Below are 25,804 nucleotides of genomic sequence, written 5' to 3'. Positions count from 1 at the left end.
CACGATCACTTCTTCTCCTGCAGCAGGACAACGTGTCAACCACCGCTGAGGTGGTTAATTTCATACCAAACTAAACTAAACTGCACACATGTCGACATACGTGACCAGGAAGTAACACAGCCAGTCATGCTGGACATATATAGATGCCAGAGTCAAAGTTAAGACAGACTTTAAGCATTTATTTCCTTATCTCAAAGGTTAAATGTAGATTTTTGGCCATTGAGAACCAGAGGACGACTGTTCAAAGATCTGCAGTCTGGATGTTCCTGCAGCATATAGCGGCACCGGCTGACACCGACAGTCTGATGAGAGTAACATGATTCTTTAGAGATCACCTGGCAGTATCACTTCATCTCCAGCAGCCAGTACAAACAATGGAAAATTTATCTTTTCTGGACGGTGTAGTTCAATCCTTGATCGTAGTGAAGTATCTCTACAGCTACATATCGTGTCTCCACTGTCAAATACATAAATGTATTTATCTACTCAGACACAGACGCTCTCAACAGATTCCCAACAAGCTGAGCTACTGGACTGTAAAGACATTAGTGAGCTACACTGAAGAACTGTTCTGCTTCCTGACAGTTTGATGTCACGAGCTGCAGTCAGAGTGATGACGAATCACCAAACTGAGACGTTTTCTATATCATCTCTTCTCAGTTCTCAGCTTCTGTCAAACTGAAACCAAAATGCAGCGATTGAAAACAGACTTCCTGCAGTTTGCCGTCTTGGAGGTGATTCTTCTTCTTCTTCTTCTTCCCTCACAGACAGCATGACGTGTTGTTCTGCAGCGCAACATTCACAGTCGTTAACGAGGGCAACGTACGGTGAGCGGCTCCAGTCACATGAACCTGCAGCAGAAGGTGTTTGCTTTAATGTTTGTCTCATTAGCTAATTAAGACAACAGACGGTGCAGATGCAGACCGGAGGTCAGTGGATTTAATGATATCAGCCCTGCAGTGTTTACACAGATGCATATCTTGTAAACAGGGACAGTGAAGGCATCAGCTACCCGTAATGTATTTATATCATCACTGTGAGGGAACCAGCTCCAGTCAATAACTCACTGGTTACTACTGTGATACACAACAACTGACCACATCAGTCGTTTGTACTCATTAATCAAAATCCTTTAAAAACCTTCCAGGGAATCCAAAGTAAACGCACGCAGAGCGATTAGATAACAACCGTTCTGCATGCTCCGGAAGGCCTGGAATATGAACTACAGCGTGTTGAGTCGTTTACAACGGATGCCAAGGGGGAAAAAAGACTGTTTTGGTACGTGTGGACATGGCCGTTAGTTTCATACGTAGGCAAACAAACGGAGGTGTTATCAGGCATTTTTCAAGCAGCATTTATGTGACGGTCTCTGGGTTCATGATGAACTTCCTGATGTTAGTAACCCAGTGAAGCCCGACCAGACTGAGAGGAGAGGAAACACAAAAACAAAGAGAGAGTCGGAGGAATGAAAATCAAAAGAGTGAGGAGGGAGGATGAGCTGCAGGCCCGGAGCACCACTTACTCTTTACCCCCTTCTTGCCCTTGCGTTCCTTCCTGTACTGCTCCTTGAGCTGGGCTATCAGTCCCTGGTCCACGTCCCAGGCCAGCTCACCCAGAGGAGACTGCTCATCCTTCTCTACAGGCCAGCAGGAGGAGGAGGAGGAGGGGAGGAGGAGGAGTAGGAGGAGGAGGAGGAGGAGGAAGGTGGGGTAGAAACCTGTGTTAAGTGTCTGGATACACTACAGCACATATGCACCAACTTTACTGTGACAAACCTACTGAGGCAGACGGGAAGAGGAGGAGGATGTTTACAGGGAAATATCCTCTGATTCTAACAACCGGGTTCTTCAGGAGCAACAGTCGGTGCTGCAGAGACTCCACTTAAAGGAACAGTTCACCCATACATCTGTATTTAACTTGGACTTTCGACAACATGGAGGGAGGAGATGACGACTTAAGAACTTTCATTCTTTGGTGAACTGTTCCTTTAACTTTACAAATGAGTCACGAGGCGTCACAAGCACATGAATATGAAGTAGTATATGAAGTATGTATAGAAGTAATAATGAAAACTTAAACGTGCTTATTCACTGTATGTCTGAACTTTAGCACAAAGACTGGAAGAGGAGTGAAGCAGCTGTAACAAAGACTGGATGAGGAGTGAAGCAGCTGTGTTTCCATCCTGCTTCCTGTATTTATGCTAAGCTAAGCTAACTAGGTATGGCCTCCATGAAACACTTTAACGATCACCTTCTTTTTCCTTTAATGTCAATCCTCCTGCAGCTTAACCTGATAACAGATCTACAAAATAAGATCTCATACATTAAACAATCCCTCATCAAACTCACAGCCCTTCAAAATAAAGTGCTGTGGAACCGATGACCATCATTTCAGCGCTCCTGTTAATGAATACCTCGTAATGAGCTGATGTTAATGAACAACTGAGCTGCTCAGGAATCATTTCTGAAACACGGACGACAGAGAAACAGGAGGAACATCAACACCACAGGTCCGACTTCTCTTCTGAAGCCGGACGCACAAACAAACAAACAAAACAAAGTCACATGACGTTCATGTGACTTTACTGATGAATGTGGAAACACAGATGAACACAGAGCAGGCGGAAATACATCGAAGCCAAACGGCTGCAATCCAGACAACGCTTCGAATACACTCTGATGTTTCTCTGCTGGTGTGAAAGTAAAATGTCGATGTGACGGCTCGTCATGTCATGAACAGGTCGTCACCACAATGATAGCGGCTCTGATGGAGGAAGTCTCTGCAGCAACACCAATGTTTTTACTACAAAGAGACGTGATGTGGTAACACACAGTCACACCTGCAGCTTCAGGCCAACAGGTGACCCCTACAGGTAAAGAGAGGAACAGCAGCTGTGCACACCTGAAGATACAAAAACAAAGACGTCGCCTCCTGCAGGATGAAGAGAAGAACAGCTGATCATGACGCTCGCCATTAAAATATGAAGCTCCTTGACAAAAAATGGAGACGCAGTTGTAAACAAGATGGAGACTGAGGCTCAGTGAGGACTGGACGAGTGATTTTAACTGTCAGCTTTGATATGTCAACAGTAGCACGCTCGCTAACGTTAGCCTCAAGATTGTTTGCTGTTTACTGTGAGCCGCTCTGAGACGCCTACAGATGTAATCATCCAGATTCTTACATCCGTTTGATATTATCGAGGCAATACCCTGATGAGTCTGTCAACAGTTCCGGAGGCTGAAGATTGGATCTGTAACCTCTCACATTACCAGATAATCTGGGCTGAACATCGGTTCTGATTGAGGTCCCACACCAGACTTCCCCTCTGATAGCTGGGATTAAATCTGCCTGAAGCTCTTGTAGTCTGAGCTCGACTTTGAGAGTTAAATGTGAATCCCAAACATTCAAAAGAAATCAGCTGCTGTACCGCTGACGGCCTGCAGGCGGCGCTGCTGTCACACCTGCTGCTGTTCCTCTGCTCTGCTGGAGATGACACAGGTGGGCAGGTGCTGACCCGACATGGACCGAGCTGCAGTAAAAGTCCCCGTCTGTGTCCAAGTGTTATGAATATTAAAATCAGGGAACCAGATTCTGCTGCCGTCTCTCCTGACAGCTGAAACGATGATGTGAATAAACCTGCAGATGGTCAAAGTGAACACGAGCAGATCCAAAGATGAGACTGTACAGACTCTGAGGAGAGTCTGCAGGACCGACAGAGGATCGGGTTCAAGAGGAAAAGACTTCAGAAGAGACAAATCTGTTTCATAACACGAGTTTATCTGTCCTCGGTTTATTCTCTCCAGCGGCCGATTGTTTCACAGCTTCGGATAAAAAGATGCAGCTTTGAAACAAAAGAGAAATCTAAAAAGAGAAAAGCTGATTTTTTTTTGTTCTTCCTCTCAGGCTTCAGCGCGGCGCTGAGTCAGCACTCCTTTACAACTATCTGGACTGTGAAGTGTTGAGTCACAGACTGCGTGGGGAAGCTTTTTGTCATCGGCCGAATGACACTGATCGCGTTGCTAAGTAACAGAAGGAAAAAGGAGTTTGTGTAAAGTGCGGGGGCAGCCGGGTCAGCCCAGAACTTTACTGTGCAGCGAGAGTGTTTTTATACGTACGGAGAGGAAAAGTGTCCGTGTGCTGTGACGATCAGAACCACATTCGTCTTTAATCTCTTTATAATAAGACGTTTGAGCTCTGAAGGCGTCTGAACTGTCGTTTCTGTGACAAGTACTTTCACACAGAACACAAATATTAAATCATGAAATAGGAAATCATTTTATTTCTGAACGAGGTTGATTATTCCAGCGATGGTTTAAAAGGTGCAACATGTAAGAATTAAAATGTACAACATTCAAATATTAGAGGAAACAACAGTTTTTACATTGAGTCAAAGACGCCTTTGTACTGTGCTGCCGAGATATCTACGCGGGTCACATGTAACATCTCTGAGGTCCTGGTTCTGAACGGGAAGCTGCATCGCTAACTGAGCTAACAATCAGACAGCAGCTTCAGTGTGCAGTAGTTAGCTGTGACTCTGAAGACACATTACAGAGTCTGCACCTTTAAAAACACTTTGAGCTACTTTATTTATTCTTTCTCTGCATTTATTTGTTAACAGTAACTCTGATAAGTTACTCTGAAGCATCGGAGCCAAAGTAACTCTGGATTCTCCTGCACAGATACAGGAGGAATAACTGCTGGTTAGCTCGTCTTTAAACACATCTGATCTAATTTGTTGTGGTGGGGAAACAAAGTGCACGCCGAGCCTTCAGTCACGATTATCTCGATCCGTCCGCAGAGTGTTGAGGCCTTCAGTCTACATCGAGCAATCTCCTCTACTCCACACACGTGTTTGCAGATCACAGAAGGTTTCAGTTAACACCGGTGCTGCTTTCTGTTGTTGCTATATTAAAGTTATCAACGGAGAAGGAAAAACATTTCAAGAAAAGTCAAAATTCTTCACAAGTTCAGGATTTAATTTCCTCTGAATGACTCAAACCGGCTTACGTTTGATCAGCCCCTCATCCTAAAGTCTCACCCCACTCTCCGCTGTCCTCCCCACTCCTCGACTCAGGCGGCGATCCATCCAGCTCGTCCGGACTCGCCAAGAAATCAAAACCCTTCAGAGCCTCCTCCGTGTCGGGGTCGTCGCTGAGGTCGGAGGTCGTGGAGGACGGCGTGGACGACTGTTTCTTCCTCACCATCTGTCAAAGGGCACAAAGACAGGAAGTGACAGTCTGGTCGGCTGACAGGCAGATTAAACCAAAAGCAAAAACATTTGTTGCGGGTCAAGGATGTGTTAGAGTCTTACTGCAGCCAGGTCCAAGATGGTCTTGTCCCGTCCTTCGCTGTCCTCCTCTTCGTCCTCGTCGCTGAACTCTGCCGCAGCGCTCTCGATGAACTTAAAGGCCTCCAACACAGTGGCCGAGTCGGACATGTCGGGTTTACTGGAAGCAGAGAGTGAAGAGAAGAGGTGAGTTTTCACACATGTTGGTGACGTCAAAGCCACCAGACTCCATAGACAAAAACAGTCATTTTAGCTTGCAGGACACAGGGTTGCTGGTCCAACGCTGCTAAAATCAGTAAGTCTGTTTGTGTTATTGCATGACTTTGGTGTTCCGATCCAAATAACCTCAACCAGCCGAGACTGCCAAGAGAAAGCAACTAGAAAAACACAGGACAAACTCAGGTAGGGCATAGGTCGTACCTGACCATGCCGCTGTCCTTCAGTGACGACGGTTCGGTGCCGTTCACCATCGGTTCGGGTTTCTTCTCTGACGGTTTGTCTCCTGAGTCTCCGGTCAGGCCGAGCAGCGCTCTCACTCTCTGAGACTTCACATCCAGGATGGTGTCTGTGTATCCGACCTCCTGCAGGTACCTGAGGGTGGAGACAAGAGACGACCGGCCGCAGGTCAGAGGAGGCTGGAGAGAAAACCACAACTCATTCAGATCTTTAGATCCAAAGCACAACTGGAGGTCCTTCCTGCACTTCATTCTCTCCACCGCTTCTATGTGCACGTGTCAAAAGAAAAGAAAAACACCTCATGGATGACACAGCTAGAATAGCTTTAGCCTGCAGCTAGCTTAGCTTAGCGTTAGCGTGCAGCTTCACCTCCAGACTTTTCTCCTGTGTGATGAAGACGATCAGCTGACTGGACACTGAGTACAGCGTCGGACATGTTGGTTTACTGTCTTTTTCAGAGATCCTTTATTGATTTGCCTGTGAAGAGGGTTCACTCCGGACAGATCTGAGAAACTGATGAATTTCTCTCTTCTGTAGTTTATTGAACCTTTATATGTTTTGTATGCACATCTGTAAAGTAACTAGTAACTAAAGGTGTCAGATAACTCTAGTTGAGCAGAAGTAAAAAGCGGTATGAAAAGATGAAGTTACGTACAGTAACTGAGTACATTTACTCAGCTACATGACAGTAAACAGTCACACATACAGTCTATTGAGCGACAGCAGCCGGCCCTGAACGCCTCACGGTCGGTGCCTTGCTGTACCCGCTGAGCTGCACAACACCACAATTATATCAATGGAGCAGCATCCTTAAAGGGCAATGCCACCAAGTTCAGGGGGAGTTCAGATCCACTGTGAGTCTGAACAGTTCGCTCAGTGTTTGACGGGACGCACACAGAAAACTGAAGACGGATGTAAAACATTTGTAATCAAACTGATTCTTTCACTCTCACATCTGTTAGAAATGATCACTGCTGTAATACGAGACACATCCGAGGAGTCGACGCTCCGCTGACGTCTCTGGCTCTGGTTAAATATGATGCGTGCACTTCTTCAAAGACGTAAAGGTTTTAAAGTTTGCAGAATACCCTTTAACTCACATTATTCTATCAGCCAATCAGAAGTGAGCAACAGACTCAGAAGAAGTTTGGTGTACTGTACCTTCAGCCGGGACAGCAGAGAGCAGGACGCTGCTGATCTGAGAGCAGCCAGAGGTTTAACCAGAGGTTTTATACTCAACGAGCCGCAAGCTCAATCTGAACAACATCCAGTGTGTTTGTTCACAGAGGGGGGAGGGAGGGAGGGAGGGAGAGAGGGAGGGAGGGAGAGGAGGGAGAAAGAGAGGATAAGGAGGGAGAGAGAGAGAGAGAGGGGGGGGAGAGAGAGAGAGAGGAGAAAGAGAGGATAAGGAGGGAGAGGGAGGATCCTCCCCTTTTCTCTCTTTCTCTGTACCAGCCTCTCCAGTCGCAGGAGGCATCGACGCTCCACACAATCCTCCATTCACTGTCACAACACACACACACACACACACACACATACACACACACACTACTTGTCACTACGGGTCGCGTTAGCAAAACGGACGCAACGAAGAAGAACAACATGTCCGACGGTGCTTACAGGGTTCAGGAGACATTTGGACTTTAAAGTGCGTAGAAGAAGAAGAGAGAGAGTCCAGCGTGCTTTAGTGTGATGTCATCGGGCACAGTGCATTCTGGTTGTTGTAGGTTTTTCTACCTTTTGGAGTGAAAGGAAGTTCCAAAGCCACAATAACTGGAGTCCCATTAAGTGTTAATCTCATTAAGAAGATTTGACTTTGCTGCTCTCTGCACACATACACACACACACACACACACACACACACACACGAATGGGTATGTGTGTGTGCATGTGTGTGTGTGAGCGTGTGTGTGTGTGTGTGTGTGTGTGTGTGTGTGTGTAAACTCACTGTCTGAGCAGCTGGCGTCCTTGTTTCCAGCTGAGCTGATGGCTGCTGTTTGGAGGACTGGGAGCCTCGCTGTCATTCCCCTCATCTGAGAGAGGGAGAGGGGGAGGAGGGGGGAGGAAGGGGGGAGAAGGAGAGAGTGAATTGTCAACATGTTTCTATTCATCCATTCATTAAATCCCACAGCGAGAGACGTCCTCCTCCCCGGTTACATCCTCCAGCTCCTCCTCGGGGGGATTCTGACGTTCCCCCCCCAGACTGGATGTGAAATCCCCCCTGCTGGTCCTGAAGACGACCACAGGGGGGCGACAGAGAGTCGGTTCTGATCGGAGGCTGGACCGCCTCAACACACACTCAGAGGGGTGTGATCGTCATCCTAACGTTCATCGCTGCCACATGATGCAGAGAAGCTCCTGCTGATGGAGCTTGGAGCTGAGAAACAGGAAGTGACACGTCAGTCTCACCTGAGTCGTAGCTCGGAGGTTTGATCTCTCCCTGGTTCAGTTCTGTCCCGTACTTCAGCTTGTGGTACTTCGCCCTGACGGTGAACAAACACACACAACAAACACAACATAAAGAAAATCTGCACGATAAATCACGACTGAATGTTTGTTTTGTCATTAAAAGAGCTCCAGTCGAAGGTCAAACGATGGAAAACATGACCGGGACACACAAGGATGGGGTTTAAACGTTTAAACGAAGAGAACCAACGTCTGAGAGAAAGAAAATATGTCTTTACAAAGATGAAATTACTCAGAAAGTGATCAGCAGTGATTAAAGATTTGTAATTAATTATCGAATGCATTAAAAACACCAGTCTGATCCTTTAACGAGCTGCTGTCACGTCCTAAATAAAGCTTGTTTTAGTGATGTAATGTTCTCTGACTGTTACACTGATGCATGTTGGTATTTTAACAGTTGTAGTTTTCCCACAACCCCCCTCTTCTGACCGCTTCAGTGAAAAGCATCCAGACCTGCCAATCAAAAACACTCTCAGACGAGCAAACTGAGAAACTCGTCGCCAGATTATGTGATTTATTACTAATAACTCCATAAGAGGATCAGCTGCTCGGTGAGCTGCACAGATCAGTTTCACACCGACAGGCTGATCGAGTTTCAATCAGCGGCACTTTGACTCTGTTCAGACCTCAGATCAGTGAACACAAACACAAACACACACCAGAGCACCAAATCTGGATTCCTCCGCCGCTGAAAGTAGTCCCGCACAAATGAACCATTTCCTCCTGTTTGTGTGATAAAAACTACAATGAGCCGCATTTTGGTGAACTTTAAAATATAAATGTGTTACGTGTTTGTAAAGATTTATGTCTTCGGTGGGAACCAATCAGCTTGGAGTGGAGAGCCGCAGACAGGAAGTCAGACAGTCTTCAGACGGACCAACATGTTGGTTTGAGTCTGAATATGAGATTTTCCTCCGTGTGACACAAATATTGACTCTGAACACCTGATGTGGACAGACTTTGAAAGTGGCTCCAAAACTACAGAGCAACTGCTGCTCTTTGCTAGCTATCCTTAGCTGTAGCAAGCTGCTGTTAGCTAATTAACTTTGTGGTGGCGATATCAGATCGCTGGAGGAGTCACCACAGTTGCCAGTGAAGACGTCTGGACCGCAGACTGGGACTGAACTACAGAGGTGATTTACACTACAGAGGTGATTTACAGCAGCTCTGACAGGACTATGACTCCGGGACAGATGAAACATTAGGAGAGGACAGAGAGAGAGAGTCGGACATCATCAGCGTGTGGAAACAGAATATCTTCACATGTTACTGTGAACTGAGGATTAATTTGGACCGAACCAGAGGAGACTGTGGAGACAAACCAGAACTGTTCTGGTGACTCTGACTCTGTTTGAGTCCAGTCTGAATGAAGTGAGTCTGACGATGCGTTAACGAGCAGATTAAACTGGTCTGAGTTCAGTCAGAGACAGAAACTTGAGTTCAGACGGTGGGCGGTTGGATTTTTCTGCTTTCTTCACATTTATGAGTTTTTGTTGTTGACTTATTAGACTCAGTAGTGAACTGAAGCTCCAGGCTGTCAGACTGTCACCTCTGAGAGACAGAGGGCTGTGAGGAGGCTAGCTGTTAGCATGCTAACTCCAGTAGATGACTCCGATGTTTCTTTACACTCTGATCATGATGTTTTTGTCCTTTTCTGACAGACTGCTCCTTTAACTCACCTCTCCTGTTTGAGGGCGTACTCCAGCATCTTGATTCGTCTCACCAGGTCTTTCTTCAGGTTCTCCTGGCCTCGCCTCTCCCCCTGCAGGAAGGCGATCTGAGCCTGGAAGACAACAGAGGAAATACTGAGTGATGAGGGATGACAACACATTTCATTTAAATCGTTAATGAGTGCGTTGCGTCGTTAAGATTCGATCCCCGCTGTGTTTTCTATTAAACACCAAAGTTCAGTCGATCGCACAAGGCTGAAAAACAGCAACACATGGAAGAAGCGAGCGCTGACAGAGTGGACGAGATGAACCAGACCCTCAGGGGGTCGATGAGACATCTAATCTTCATTAAAACACGAGGATGAGGAACTCAAACAGACTCGCTGAATGAACAAAGCAGTGAAACAGAGTCTGGATCCAGCCGACAGGATCGTTCCTCCTCTCAGCCGCTCTCATCTGTGTTGCTGTAATTATTCACCTCGTCGGTCCTCTGAGCACTCATTTTCTCCGACGATCTAATTCCCCCGCAGAGATCATTAAACCTTCATCCAGTCTAATTCTGTTTTCGTTTATCTCTTATGGGGCGCTCAGCTCCTCCGCCGCCCCACCGAGGGTTGAATGGGGAAGCAGCCGACGTGCTTTTAGTGGATTTTAGAAAACAGTTTGTGATTTCTCTGAGGGGAAGTGTTGTGACGAGAGTGAGGGCTAAAATAACTCCATCTCAAAGCAAAGAGCAGTCTCCAGTGCAACTGAACAGGAACGTACTGCTACGTTATCATATTATGTTGATTATTTCCTCCATTAATCGACTGGTTCTCAACTACTACATTAAAATCATTCTGTGGAAAAACAGAAATCATATTTCATTAAAAAATGATGTCTCTCCCTGCAGGTGTCATTAGGTTCGTCCACCAGAGAAGGACGCCACGACTTCGGACTCGGCTGTGACGTTGCTGCTCATTATGACAAAAGAAAAAGATTTAATCTCCAGAGAAAATCCCTCAGAGACAGAAGCTGCTCAACACAACTCGTACAATATGAAGAAGGTAGAAACACAAAAAGGTTTTCACTGAGACCAAAGTCACAGAAACATGGACATGTTAGAGGAGAGTTTCTATGAAGTAAGTCAGGAAAAATGAATTTCTCACCGATATAATAACACCAACATGAGTTTATAAAAGTGTATCTATGAGAAGAGATGTGTACCCCAGTGTCCAGAGGGGTCAGCAGGTATTCAAGAGGTTCCCAAAGCCTCCTGGGAAATGTGACAGGAACTGAACCTTAACTTGTGACCAACTAACACATCTGCGTCTGATCCGTCTTAACGTCTGCGCTCAGACCTGCAGCGGGTTGGACGCGAGGCGGCGCGGGAACAGACAACATGTGACCAACTCTGAGCCGAGGTCACCTGAACCCAGCAGAGGTCATAAACTCAGAGCTGTCCATGAAATACTCACTTTACTATACACATGTGACCAGTCAGTGGAATGAATCCGAACATCCTTCTCACAGCCTCAGAACAGCCTCGTTACTTTGGTTTGATGCATCTGAGGTAAATTATGGATTATTGTTATTTCCCAACATCAGCAGACTGATGTGAACCTATCAGAGCACATCACGCACGGCAGACGCAGCGAGACGAGACAAAGACGTAAAAGACGTAAGAAGAAAGACACAAAAGACATAACTAGCCGTAAACAGACAGAGAGGGAGACTGGAATGTGGAGAAAAGGCGTGTTAGTGTCTCGTATCTGCAGAGAGTTTCTGATTTTCTCTCTTTGTTGCTGCTCGGGACGCTTTACCAACCCAACATGTGTCTATTTGACGTCCTGGGAATGAGACTCAACAATCAACTGTCTTTGTGGTGCGTTCAGGAACAGCTGGGACAAATCCTACTGATTCTACCTTTAACTTAAATATTCTTTGAATTCTATTAATTCTATAAATTCTATTAATTCTACGTTTACAGGAGTAAAGAAGCTGTATCAGTATTTCTACTTTTACAGGAGTAAAGAAGCTGTATCAGTATTTCTACTTTTACAGGAGTAAAGAAGTGGTATCAGTACTTCTACTTCTACAGGAGTAAAGAAGCTGTATCAGTATTTCTACTTTTACAGGAGTAAAGAAGTGGTATCAGTACTTCTACTTCTACAGGAGTAAAGAAGCTGTATCAGTATTTCTACTTCTACAGGAGTAAAGAAGCTGTATCAGTATTTCTACTTTTACAGGAGTAAAGAAGCTGTATCAGTATTTCTACTTCTACAGGAGTAAAGAAGCTGTATCAGTATTTCTACTTTTACAGGAGTAAAGAAGTGGTATCAGTACTTTTACTTTTACAGGAGTAGGAAGTATCTGAAGTTTTAGGAGAGGTGGACTGTCATCTCTCCTGGTTAAAGGATTTAACACTAAATAATAATTGCTACTATAACAGCGCTCGTCCTTGACATTGAGTTTACTGTGTTCAAGAGCTGCTGGCTCTGTATGCAGCTGTTCACCAGCTGGATCTATGACATCAGCTCTGACATCACACCCCTCTGCTCCCCTGGGGTTCACCCTCCCTCTTCCTCCTCACACTGATATTTGTTTGTGTGTTTGTGTCGCATTAAAAACCAGGTCAGCTGTTCCATCTTCTCACGTGACTCTTCAATCTAAAGCAGGACTGCATGATACATTTCCCACAATGCATCAGAGCCACCGAGTGTACGTACGCAACGGTCACATGTGGAGATGTTTAAATGTGCAGCGTCAGCGAGTGAACTCAAACATGTCCTGCTGCTTTTTGTGGCGTTAAAAAAGTAAAGAGAATCCTAAAATAAAGCAGATACAGTGACAGCGGACTGCTTCTCAAAACCTGGTGCCTACATTACCCACAATGCAACAGAGCCCCTGAGTGACATCACCGGGGTCCGTTAGTCACATGACATGCATCTTCCTCTGAAGCCACACAAAGATTTTTACTGCTTTTTCTCCACATATACAGTCATACTGCCAAAGAAACAAACTGGTGGAAAATGGTGGCGCTGCCCTTTAAGGACAACATACGACCATGTCCAGCCACATTTAACACGTGTTAATACGACACAGTGGTTTGTGTTGCACCTCAGTCTCGTTCCAGGAACACTTCCCACCACAGCACTGCCCACCTGACAGGTCTGAAAATGTTCTTCCTTTGTCGTTTCACACTTCAGTCTGATTTCCATTTCTCATTAACAAGAAAAACAACTTATGGAAACACGACGTCTGATGACTGACGATGGAGAGGAGACACACACTCAGCAGCTACAACTAAAGATGTGTTGCGCACAGGTGTTGTGTATACGTTGTGGACCAATACCAGCCGCCCAAATCAGAATAAGATCAGTTATTCCCTGAGAGATTATCGGAAATGTTGGAAAATGCTCGATCTCACAGTGTAAAAGACAGAAACTCCTGGATCCATCTCTTTGTCTGAAAACATTAGTGGGGTCTGTTCTGGGTCAAGACTCATCTTCCATCCGAGCTCAGAACAAACAAACAGAGGGACACAAGTGGCAACAGAGCCTTCTCGGCTAAGGTAACTACTGACGGACTGGATCAGGACCGATATTCAGCATTCTGATGATCTGTATCTTGTTCATTTGTTGCGTCTGAGCATCCGTCTTCAACACAACACAATCTGACGGGTCACACATCAGAACTCACAGCCTGAAAAACCTGATTCTGAACCTAGAAGCTAAAGTTCTCAAAGAAATACTAGTGGAGAGGAAGTTTAAAGTGGCAGAATGGTGAAACGCTCCTTTAGATCTGGTAAAAGTCTGAGACACTGAAGAACCCGTTTGTGAATAAATACATTTTTTATGGCTCTGATTGGAACAGAACCGACACTGGAGGACATTTTACACACAAACCGTCTGGATGGCATGTTTGCAAACTAAACACACACACACACACACACACACACACTGGAGGAAGTAGGACACTCGGCCCTTCATTCATGTCGAACACACTCTATAAGTGGGTCGCTCGTCACTGGAGGCGGCTGCATCTGCATGTCTCTGAGATGATGACAGTAAACTGAGACTGTTTGGAAACAGTTACGAGTCGCTCAGAAAACACAGACGATCCGCTCTGACTGCAGCGACACACAAACACACATGTTTTCCTGTTTTGTCTCTGTGACTGTTGGAATATTAATGCTGCTGAGAGTGAAGAGTTGGACTGTTGGACTGCAATTTATTAATGCAAGAAATGATCAACATCATGTTGATGATCTGTTTTAAATAAAGGACAAAGTGTCAGAACATCGTAGACAAAGAACATTAACACTTCCCTCTTCATGTTGGTTATTTCATTCAGTTCCTCTGTCATGGTGGAGACACTGTTAATGAAATTAAATGTACAATATATAATTTCTGCCTCTCAATCAAAACAAAACATGTTAGCTGAGTTAGAGTCGGTGGTGATCCAGACCTCCTGGAGGAATAAACACCTGGAGTCTCATCAGGTTCTGTTCTGATCCGACAGGAGGAGAACTCAGAGATTATCTTCACTCCTGTTGATCAGCCTGACTGCAGCAGTGATCCAGAGCTGACCTCCAGGTTCTGTTCTGCTGACTGCAGCTGGAGGGGAAATGGACTTTACTTCATGAACATCATGAACGTTATGTTTCGTCTCGTTCTCCAACTTCCTTCCTCACTGAAGTTACAGTGACAGACGATCACTTGCGGAAACTTCTCTGGTTTGAACATCGTTGGAAACATTAGTGATAATGTTAAAGGAGAACTCAACAAGGAGAACAAAGGTCGAATCGTTTTTTTAAAGCAGAAATCGTACAAACGTTATCTTTAATGGACCACAGATGGAATTTATGTTCCATTTGTTCATTTGCAGTTGAAACAGTTTCTTCAGAGTGTTACAGATGACATTGCGCTGGTTCATGATGTCTGTCGGTGTTCAGTCCACGAAACAAGACAACTTCTCTAAACTGTATCGAGTTCATTCAGACTCACTGAGATCGCTCGACGTGCGGCGACTACATCGCCTGCATCCCGTGATGCTGCTGCGTCTGTTGCCATGGCGCCATGAGCACGACGATGAACTCCGTGGGTTGGGTGATGTTTAACGAGGCTTTCGTGTAGGAGGGCATCTGCTGCACATCGGGGGCGTCTTCACTCATAATTATAGATTTCACTGACACATCTGAATGTCATGTTTCAGCAGCAGCCGGTGAAAGTGCTCGACGGAGAGCAGAGTCGAGTGTAAAAGCAGTGAAAACAAATCGATACCGGAGGTCGCGCTGTGACAAACTCGGGACAATTACTCTGGTCTTTTCCAACGATTTTCCATTAAAAGCACTTCGATGACCTCAAACTGCTCTTCTTCTCTGGTTGAGTCACGCTGGTTTTCCACTCTGGTTTCCATCCAGGCTGAACATCATCGGATGCAGTGAATATGTTAAACAGGTTGGAAAGTACATTCTGCTGTAAACTAATTCCCTGATGTTCTCTGCCTGGTGTATTCACATCTAAATCCCAGGATATGAAAGAGGTAAAACACCAGATCATCTGACAATCAAATCTGTTACAACAAGAAGAAGAAGAACTATTACAAGGAGCCGGAGAGACTTCTTATCTGAGCCGAGTCTCCTTGCTGTCCTCAGGATCCAAAACAAACATGGAGAAGCTCGTAGAGGGGCTCATAATATGTTCTTCTTCTATTCATTCAAAACCACCCAGAAATAAACATCACATCACATCACTTCCTGTGCGTCTGATAAAACTAAAAATATACCAGAATAAATCCTCAAACTTCACCGGAGCACTTTGAGACGGCAGCCTGACCGGGACTCAAACTGGGTAACCCACTTGTTAAAAATTCCCATCAGCCTTCACTTCTTTTTTAGAAACGAGTCGGCGCCCCACATCAGATCACAGACGGACTGGAACGGGCTGCAGAACTTCTAATAACTTTAAAAACTGAAACAAATCTCCTTCTGTGTTGACGTGACAGAACCTGTTTCACACTTTGTCCTGGTTGTGATTTCAGCACATGAAGCTGTAGAAACACATCGTTACGTCCACACGGAGCTGATGTCTGATGATTAAACATCACTCAACAATACCTCTGGGCTTTAACCAGTGTGAGGACATCATGTGGTCGTGTTCCTGATTTAAAGAGGAGATACAACTTTGCCTATAATGAACATGTTAGCAAACAGCTGCTCATTTGGAGTCTCAGTCTATTCTCCTTCTTTTAGCTCTGTTTTTGGTCTCCACCACCTCCTGAGGGAAATATCTGTGTCTTTAGCTGCTAAATGCTCCACTATGTTCACCAGCTAGTCTCTTACCTGGGCTACGTAACGTTAAAAAGGATGTCCGATACCGGTATCATGAGTTTGGTAACTGGTCCTGAACAATCTACGTCTCTGTTATGTCCCTGCATGCCTCGACAAGCCAATCAACAGCACTGATAGATCTTTTAGCATTCATCACGCTGCATGCTTATTGGTTCTCCTTAACTCCTATTATTGAAAATCAGTATCGACATTTTTTAATTCTCAACATTGGTGTTGTTACGATAACTTTTTTAAGATACCTCAAAAAAGTTAATATTCAATTTCTGCTCAAAGATGAGTTTAACAATCTGATGTACTGTTCGTCAAAAGGTCGTTAACGTGGCGGGAGGAGGCGGAGCTACATGGACACAGCTGGTATCAGCAGCCATACTGCAAAATATTCAGTCTCACCGAATATTCCATATTTTTCATCAATTTTTGTCAGGTCATGATTTTCAAAATAAGACACCTGCTGCCAACTCGGGCTCTATGGCACAACACAGTCGGAAGTGTTAACAATAAACGCACTTTAAAACAGATGAATAACAAAATGGTGCGACTACATAGCTACTCAACCACGACTGAAGAACAAAAATGAGAAGGGAACGATTAAATAAACAGAATGAGGCAGGTGTGAAGCTCCTGTCTGCTGCGACACCATGAGAGCTGAACTCACTGTAAAGCTCTGTAAAGCCGGGAGGAGCTGCTGATCCAGCTGATAATCCTCTGGAGGTCCACAGAACAACCCCCCGTGTCCTCACGCCTCTCACACCGCCAAATTTGATATGTTTAGTGTGTTTATATATTACTAAAAGGAATGTGTTGAAACTTGATTTCTTTATGAGCGACTCAAAGGTTTATCTTCTGCTGTTTGACGCCTGGCGGCTCTGAGGTTCATCCTCAGCTCTCACAGACGACGTGCTGGACTACAGTCTTACTTTGTCTTCTTTAAGACAGCAGGATTACAGGAAGATTAAACTGTGGCAGCTCTCGGCTGCCCTCAATACAGGAAACACCACCCAGACACATCAGCTCTGGACTGCTGTCCACTCTGAGCTCATATTCACTCACTCTCACACCAAACACTGAATGTTGCAGTCTGCATTCATCAGCATTGGTTCTTATTCAGGTGTTCATAACTATTTGAAGATTAACATGCATTTAATGTGTACAGTTGTGTTCAAGGTTTATTTTGGAGTATATACAAACTTCAGGGTCATCGAGCTCCGCCTCCTCCACTCTGTCACATCGTGTTTTAAAGCCTCGCTCTCACCACACAGCGCTCATATTTCCCTGGGGAAAGTGAAACACCATGTTGTGCTGGTAAATATAGTCACTTACGTGCCTGATCAGGCCTGTGGTAACACATAATGAAACACATCATCCTGCTCGCAGCGAGCAGGGAGCTTTTCTAGATATTTGTGGGATGCAGTTTTTCCTGATTTAATTTCCGTATAAATCAATATCCACTACTGAGCGTTCTCACGCAGCACGAGCCTCCGAGGAGCTGCCGCTGCAGCCGGGATCTGCACCTCGGAGAGAAACTGCAAGAAACAAGCAACAGCTCCGCGGTGCTGGACCGGCAGCGTGGGAGGAAACACAGCTGAGCAGCTCCTCACCGAGAACAGACCAACAGAACCACTTCCACAACGATTGTAGTGACACGGGTCTGATGACTCCATCTTAAGATGTTTCAGTTGAAGAGAGCACGCTGGGATTGGATGCAGATGCTGGTTTTCAAGGCAAACCTAATTTATTTTACTGTAATATAAAAACATAGATATTTCAAGTTTCTGTCAAGTGTCACGTCTGTCAGGACTATTAGACATTTAATTCAACCAAAAACCCTTTATCTTCAAATTCAAGAGGCGATAAATGATCCGTTCCTGTTATGAGGCCTCGATGCAGCGTCGCATGAGCCAAATCAATGTGAGGAGCGTCAAACTAAATAACTCTGAGCAGAGCTAATGTTTGTAGTCAGTCTCAGGTGGACACAGATAGAGTTTAATAACAGTCAACAGAGCAGAACCTCCAAAACAAATACAGCAAATATGTGCAGGTGTTCTTAAAAGCACATTTTACCCTCAGCACACGTTGAAGCAACAGGTGATGATATAACCTCTACTGTAAAGATAATCAGCCAAACACAGGACACAAGCCAACAAAAACACTGGTTGAAAACAGTGTTTCTGAATATCTTCACCCAGGCAAGAGTTGTCTGAACACTAAAAATAACCTGCGTACGTGTGGACGAGGCGACAAACACCTTGTTGGATGGAGCGACACCGCCACCACGTCCTCAACTACCCAGAGAGCAAACACAGACTTTGTGTTACTGTCTTCAGTTTGAACTAAGTCGCCGTCCACGTGGAAACACTTTGGTGTGTGAAACATGTTGTGCATCGTTTTGGTCCACATGGATCCTGTAAACGCACTCTTTTGAAACCTGGTCTCAGCGCATCAGCATACTTTACGTACTGATGACGCCATCGCCCCAGCCCTCGACCTCTGAACCCCGCAACGTCTCATAACAACAACAACAACAACAATGGCGGACTACATGCTCGTGCTGCAGAAGATGTTGAGCCTATCAGAGTTACTGGGATAAAATATTCTGCTGCTCTGACACGACGCTGAGCAGAAAAGCCATTGCACGAGCCATTTTCATCGTCTTCTTGTGTTTGGTTTCTTCTTCTACGGTCTGTTTACAGCGCTCAAGTTTTATGTGTATGCTCCGTCACTTCTTCTCTGTTTTTGGTGAATTTCAAAAGCGCCACCTATAGGCTGGAATATGAACTACAGCGTGTTGAGTCGTTAACAGTGGATCTGTTCAGACGCAAATATTCTTGAAACGATACCAAGGAAGACGGGGGAAAAAGATCGTTTAGTACGTGTTGACATGGACTAAATCTGACATGCAAACAAAAAAAAGTCTCTGAAGGTTTATGAATGGAAACAAAAGAACGACATTAGTCAGTAAATGAGCTTAAACCCTGTACAAACACTGAGGAGGGCTTTAAATCTTTGTGTCTTTACAACTCCAGTCTAAAGATAAAGCAGCAAGGTCACTCAGTCGTCTTCATGATACATCACCTGAGCCTCCATAACCCAATATAACCACACGAATGACACCACGACACAAAAAACACATAGTGACTGCGTACGACCTGTCGCTGAAGTCGTTTTAACGCCGCGCCAAAAACAACCGCAATATTTGGGGACACAAAGGAGAGCCCTGTGGGAGACGGGATTTCCCCGCTGCTTAATGTGGAGCAGTGAGGGGATTATTCTTCCAGGGAGCCGGAGAGGAGGAGGTGAAGAGACGGAGGATAAGCTGCTGAGCGAGGGAGCGAGGGAGGGAGCGGGGGTGGTGGTGGTGTCGGGGGGAGGTCGGGCTGATAAACTCCGTCTCCACAGAGCCCGAGCTTTGTTTTCAGGGGGAAAAGCAAAGATCATTTTCTTTCCTTCTCTTCTTATTCCCAAAAGAAAGAGTGAAGGTCCGACTCCAAACCATCATGTTAGTTTGTTCTGTTCAACAGAACGTCTTCGTCTAAACAGATGCTGGGTGGCATCTGGAACAATGATGGGAAGTCTGAGATCGACGTTTCAGCTCGTCGGCTTCAGTCGACCCTGAAGATGAATCATAGCTGTTTGTGGTATTTAACTGTTCTGGAGAGAGAAAGCTTTAAAGCTGACGGACTCTGAAGTGAGTGCAGCGGTGTGATCTGCTTATGTGGTTAACTGACTGGATGATTGATTGATACTCTCCATCTCGTTGGTTCAGAAAGTTGGTGGGACAGAGACGTAAGGAATTGTCAGACAGAAGGAAAACAAATCTCCCTCAATACAATCTGCCTTCAGCTCGTTCCGGTAACGAGCTCACATTCCCCCAAATCTTCCCTTCTTCTCTATTTCTATTTTGCAAAGGAGTCTTGGCACATCGGAGCGCCGCTGGCATCACCGCCACGCTAAAGTCTGCAGCTCCGGTTTGACAATGGAGCTGAAGAGACGGATAGAAGCAGGGGAGGCGTAAATGAGGCCGAGGACGATGGGAGGAAGTCTTCTGATATGATGCCCAGAGGAGCAGAGATCAAGAGAAACTAAGGCGAAGGGGGAAGAGATGAGGAGGAGGAGTGACGGCGTGACGAAGCCCCTTACCCACTCGCTTCGTGCCCTTGGGGAGTGCCAACGACGCCAGCGCTCCTCCGAACCCGACAAGACTTTAATTAGAACAACATAAAGCCTTCAAGAGCAGAGCTGAGGAGGAGGAGGAGGAGGAGGAGGACAAAGAAGTACTCTTCAACCATCTTTTCCTGGATAAGCTTGTCCGAGACGTTCAGTAAAGCCTGATGAAGAGTATCATCGTCCATCATCACCTTCACTCCTCGAGTGTTTGTCGGCTTCCAAATGATGTTCAGCTGGTTGTGTCAGAATATCGTTTTTAAAACTCTTCTGTAAAAGGTACAGAGGTACAGGAGCCCAATCTAATACCTGATTTTTGGGACTGAAAGAAACAATGAGGTGAAATCTTCTTCTGCATCATAATCTCACAAATACATCGACAGGATATCTCTGCGACAGGCCAAAACCAGCTGATACTATCGACCGCTCCACATATTTCTGCCGGGCTCGTTCTACAACATAGATGTATTCTGTTGTCTCTTTGCAGGTGAGGGTTCAAATACTACTCACCCAAAAATAAACAACCAGCAGCTTCAGTGACTCAGCAACAAACAGCCAAAGAGAGAAATTCAGTTTGTTACAATGTTCAGTCCCTCAAATCTGTCCAGAGTGATCCCTCCTCACAAACACATCAGTAAAGGATCTCTGACGGTCAGCGAGGTCGTCTTCATCACACAGAGGAAGAGTCTGGAAGTGACGCTGCAGGCTAATGCTAAGCTAGCTGTAGTCTAATGCTAAGCTAGCTGCAGGCGAACGCTAAGCTAGCTGTAGTCTAATGCTAAGCTAGCTGCAGGCTAACGCTAAGCTAGCTGTAGCCTCTCTAAATTGATGTTTCTTTCTTCTCTCTCTTCCTGCTTTTGACTTCGATAATTAAAACAGAGCTCATTTCAGTCAGTCAGTGAGGTGAATGTGGAGGTCCGGTCCAGGTTCAGGTCAGTGACATCACGTCAGGTGTCACAAACTATGACACACCTTTGTATGACTTTGTGATTAACATTCAGTCTGTAAAACATCAGACATCACACGACAACATGTCCATTAAATCTGAGACATTAACAAAGACATTTAAAACACTTCAAGCAGCTGATCCGAACCGATCCGGTCTCAGTGGTTCTGACATTTCTCTCCTGGACTTTGAGGCTTTGAAGCAGAACAGCGACTGTTATCATCCACTCTGTTCCATCGTTATCTCTGCTGATGAGCACCCTCGTTAAGTGGATCTAATTTCAGCACTTCAGCGTACGCACATTACCCGCCGAGGCAGGCCGGGATCCCTCACACACACACACACACACACACACACACACGCACACACACAAGCACACTCACACACACACAAGCACACACACACACACACACAAGCACACTCACGCACACAAGCACACACACACACACAAGCACACTCACGCACACACACACTCACGCACACACACACACAAGCACACACACACACACACACACACACACACACGCACACACACACACACAAGCACACACACACACACACGCACACACACTATCAGTACAGAAGAATTCACTGTAGTTGTGTTTCTGTACTCACTCCAGATACCACCTACACCTGACACTTACAGTGTGTGTGTGTGTGTGTGTGTGTGTGTGTGTGTGTGTGAGGCTGCCAATCCTCACTCACTGCTGAGGAGTGAAGTGTGTGTGTTTGTGTGTCACTGTGTGGGTGTATTGTGTACTCTGTCAGGTGTGTGTGTGTGTGTTTCTCTGTCGGGTTGGGCTGATGTAAAAATGTTCAGACCGGTTTGATCCTAAGCTGAATATCGGACCGGACCAGTAGCACCAGATTTCACCAGCAGGTTTGGTACCAGACTGAGCTGCTCCAGAGTGAGCCCTGACGGTTCTGGTGCTTCAACTGAACTTCTACTTCCTGTCAACTCTGGGAGGTCAAAGGTCGTCATAGGAACATGGAGAGCGGATCAACGTCACCTAAACAAACGGTCCAGAAGCCGGTCAAGTGTTTGTTAGTCGGGTCGGTCAATCTGAGTTCTGCTTCAAGTCTGGCTTCCTCTTCTAGTCTCGTGTTGTCTTCTCTGTCGACGTATCAGGATGTGTCCAACACAAACACTATTAAACACGTTATTAATCTCCCTGACGTGCCCTCAGGACTCCTCCTCCCTCCTCTTCCTCCACGTCCACACTGACCCGCATCAGTGCTGCGGTTCAGTTCAGCGTCGGGTTTGTTCTGGTCGGAGGTCAAACATGAACCAGGTCATCAGTCCGACTCAATCAGCCATCAGAGCATCATCTCATGGCTGCTGTGCTGTTAAGATGTCCTGAGAGACTTACAGCTAGCTCGCGCTAAAAGGCAAATCAGATCCACCAGAACCTCGCCGGTTCTTCTTCAGCGTGATAACAACACACCTGCAGTTCAGGTTTATTTGATCGACCTCTTCTGTCATGATGGACGTGAGATTTTGTTTCTATTTAAAGGAGCAGTCTGTAGTTTAGTTGAAGAAATGTTAATGAGCAGAAGAAGATCCTCACCGGCTGATAAACAAACTGAATAACCAAACTCTCTTTGTCTTCACGGCTGAATGAATAATCTGACATTAAAGAACAAATCAGTTTCATAATGAAACGTTTCACATGTCAGATCTGTGTGTGTAGAAGTAAACAGGTGATTCATTATGTCTGCATGTGATTGGACCCTGGAGAAGCTGCAGGTGACGCCATGTTCTCAGAGATAAAGATCTTCCACACACAGAACATCCTGCAGACTTCCCTGTTTTCATCCTGCTAGCACAGATTGTCAACATGAGCCTCTGGCTGCAGGCTGACTTGTACAGTTCTGTGAGCAGCGGTGCCGGCTGCGTGCAGGCCCGGTTCATGTCGGGCTGAGGGGAGAGCCTGTGTTGGCTGCAGGCCTGGTTAAACAAAGCCTGGCTGCAGAGCTGAGGCGTGGCTCGGGTGGCATTCACCCCGGCACCAGACGCCCATCTGAAAAACAAGCAGGTGTGCATGCCTTTCCTTATACGGCAGCACACACACACACACACACACACACACACAACACACACACAGACACACACACACACACAGACACACACACACACACACAGGGAAGGAAAGAAAAGAAAAGAAAGAAGGAGTGCTGAAGGAGCAGAGCGGGGAGCAGGTCTGACGTGGTTTCTGAGTTTCTGAGTATTCAGACACAAAGCGGTGGAACGTTCCTGCGTTCAGAGTACGTACTGACATGTTCTCTCTCTCTGCTGTGAGAGTACGTACTGACATGTTCTCTCTCTGCTGTGAGAGTACGTACTGACGTGTTCTCTCTCTGCTGTGAGAGTACGTACTGACATGTTCTCTCTCTGCTGTGAGAGTACGTACTGACGTGTTCTCTCTCTGCTGTGAGAGTACGTACTGACATGTTCTCTCTCTGCTGTGAGAGTACGTACTGACATGTTCTCTCTCTGCTGTGAGAGTACGTACTGACATGTTCTCTCTCTCTCTGCTGTGAGAGTACGTACTGACATGTTCTCTCTCTCTGCTGTGAGAGTACGTACTGACATGTTCTCTCTCTCTGCTGTGAGAGTACGTACTGACGTGTTCTCTCTCTGCTGTGAGAGTACGTACTGACATGTTCTCTCTCTGCTGTGAGAGTACGTACTGACATGTTCTCTCTCTGCTGTGAGAGTACGTACTGACATGTTCTCTCTCTGCTGTGAGAGTACGTACTGACATGTTCTCTCTCTGCTGTGAGAGTACGTACTGACATGTTCTCTCTCTGCTGTGAGAGTACGTACTGACATGTTCTCTCTCTGCTGTGAGAGTACGTACTGACATGTTCTCTCTCTGCTGTGAGAGTACGTACTGACATGTTCTCTCTCTGCTGTGAGAGTACGTACTGACGTGTTCTCTCTCTGCTGTGAGAGTACGTACTGACGTGTTCTCTCTCTCTGCTGTGAGAGTACGTACTGACATGTTCTCTCTCTGCTGTGAGAGTACGTACTGACATGTTCTCTCTCTGCTGTGAGAGTACGTACTGACATGTTCTCTCTCTCTCTGCTGTGAGAGTACGTACTGACATGTTCTCTCTCTGCTGTGAGAGTACGTACTGACATGTTCTCTCTCTGCTGTGAGAGTACGTACTGACATGTTCTCTCTCTCTGCTGTGAGAGTACGTACTGACGTGTTCTCTCTCTCTGCTGTGAGAGTACGTACTGACATGTTCTCTCTCTCTGCTGTGAGAGTACGTACTGACATGTTCTCTCTCTGCTGTGAGAGTACGTACTGACATGTTCTCTCTCTCTGCTGTGAGAGTACGTACTGACGTGTTCTCTCTCTCTGCTGTGAGAGTACGTACTGACATGTTCTCTCTCTGCTGTGAGAGTACGTACTGACGTGTTCTCTCTCTGCTGTGAGAGTACGTACTGACGTGTTCTCTCTCTGCTGTGAGAGTACGTACTGACATGTTCTCTCTCTGCTGTGAGAGTACGTACTGACATGTTCTCTCTCTCTGCTGTGAGAGTACGTACTGACGTGTTCTCTCTCTCTGCTGTGAGAGTACGTACTGACATGTTCTCTCTCTGCTGTGAGAGTACGTACTGACATGTTCTCTCTCTGCTGTGAGAGTACGTACTGACATGTTCTCTCTCTCTCTGCTGTGAGAGTACGTACTGACATGTTCTCTCTCTGCTGTGAGAGTACGTACTGACATGTTCTCTCTCTGCTGTGAGAGTACGTACTGACGTGTTCTCTCTCTGCTGTGAGAGTACGTACTGACATGTTCTCTCTCTGCTGTGAGAGTACGTACTGACATGTTCTCTCTCTCTGCTGTGAGAGTACGTACTGACATGTTCTCTCTCTGCTGTGAGAGTACGTACTGACATGTTCTCTCTCTGCTGTGAGAGTACGTACTGACGTGTTCTCTCTCTGCTGTGAGAGTACGTACTGACATGTTCTCTCTCTGCTGTGAGAGTACGTACTGACATGTTCTCTCTCTGCTGTGAGAGTACGTACTGACATGTTCTCTCTCTGCTGTGAGAGTACGTACTGACATGTTCTCTCTCTGCTGTGAGAGTACGTACTGACGTGTTCTCTCTCTGCTGTGAGAGTACGTACTGACATGTTCTCTCTCTGCTGTGAGAGTACGTACTGACATGTTCTCTCTCTGCTGTGAGAGTACGTACTGACGTGTTCTCTCTCTGCTGTGAGAGTACGTACTGACGTGTTCTCTCTCTCTGCTGTGAGAGTACGTACTGACATGTTCTCTCTCTGCTGTGAGAGTACGTACTGACATGTTCTCTCTCTCTGCTGTGAGAGTACGTACTGACATGTTCTCTCTCTGCTGTGAGAGTACGTACTGACATGTTCTCTCTCTCTGCTGTGAGAGTACGTACTGACATGTTCTCTCTCTGCTGTGAGAGTACGTACTGACATGTTCTCTCTCTGCTGTGAGAG

At 45.9% G+C, this 25,804-nt stretch overlaps 1 protein-coding gene across 2 annotated transcripts in view; it reads right to left on the bottom strand.

Moving 5' to 3' along the window:
• The window catches only part of strn (striatin, calmodulin binding protein), a 40,816-nt gene that overhangs the window by 8,621 nt on the left and 6,391 nt on the right, over positions 1-25,804 (bottom strand). The window contains exons 2-8 of one of the 2 annotated variants that reach the window (XM_030407596.1): positions 9,889-9,992; positions 8,153-8,226; positions 7,692-7,776; positions 5,708-5,878; positions 5,312-5,447; positions 5,039-5,204; positions 1,523-1,636 (exon numbers count right to left, since the gene is read on the bottom strand). In XM_030407596.1, the coding sequence (XP_030263456.1) occupies positions 1,523-1,636; positions 5,039-5,204; positions 5,312-5,447; positions 5,708-5,878; positions 7,692-7,776; positions 8,153-8,226; positions 9,889-9,992 (850 nt within the window). The remainder of the gene's footprint in view (positions 1-1,522; positions 1,637-5,038; positions 5,205-5,311; positions 5,448-5,707; positions 5,879-7,691; positions 7,777-8,152; positions 8,227-9,888; positions 9,993-25,804) is intronic. The other variant, XM_030407670.1, reaches the window with a different exon arrangement.

This window comes from Sparus aurata, chromosome 1 (genome assembly GCF_900880675.1).
Source record: "Sparus aurata chromosome 1, fSpaAur1.1, whole genome shotgun sequence".
Lineage (NCBI taxonomy): Eukaryota > Metazoa > Chordata > Actinopteri > Spariformes > Sparidae > Sparus > Sparus aurata.
The sequence above is the reverse complement of the archived record's forward strand: the minus strand, read 5'-3'. Positions and strand labels throughout refer to the sequence as shown.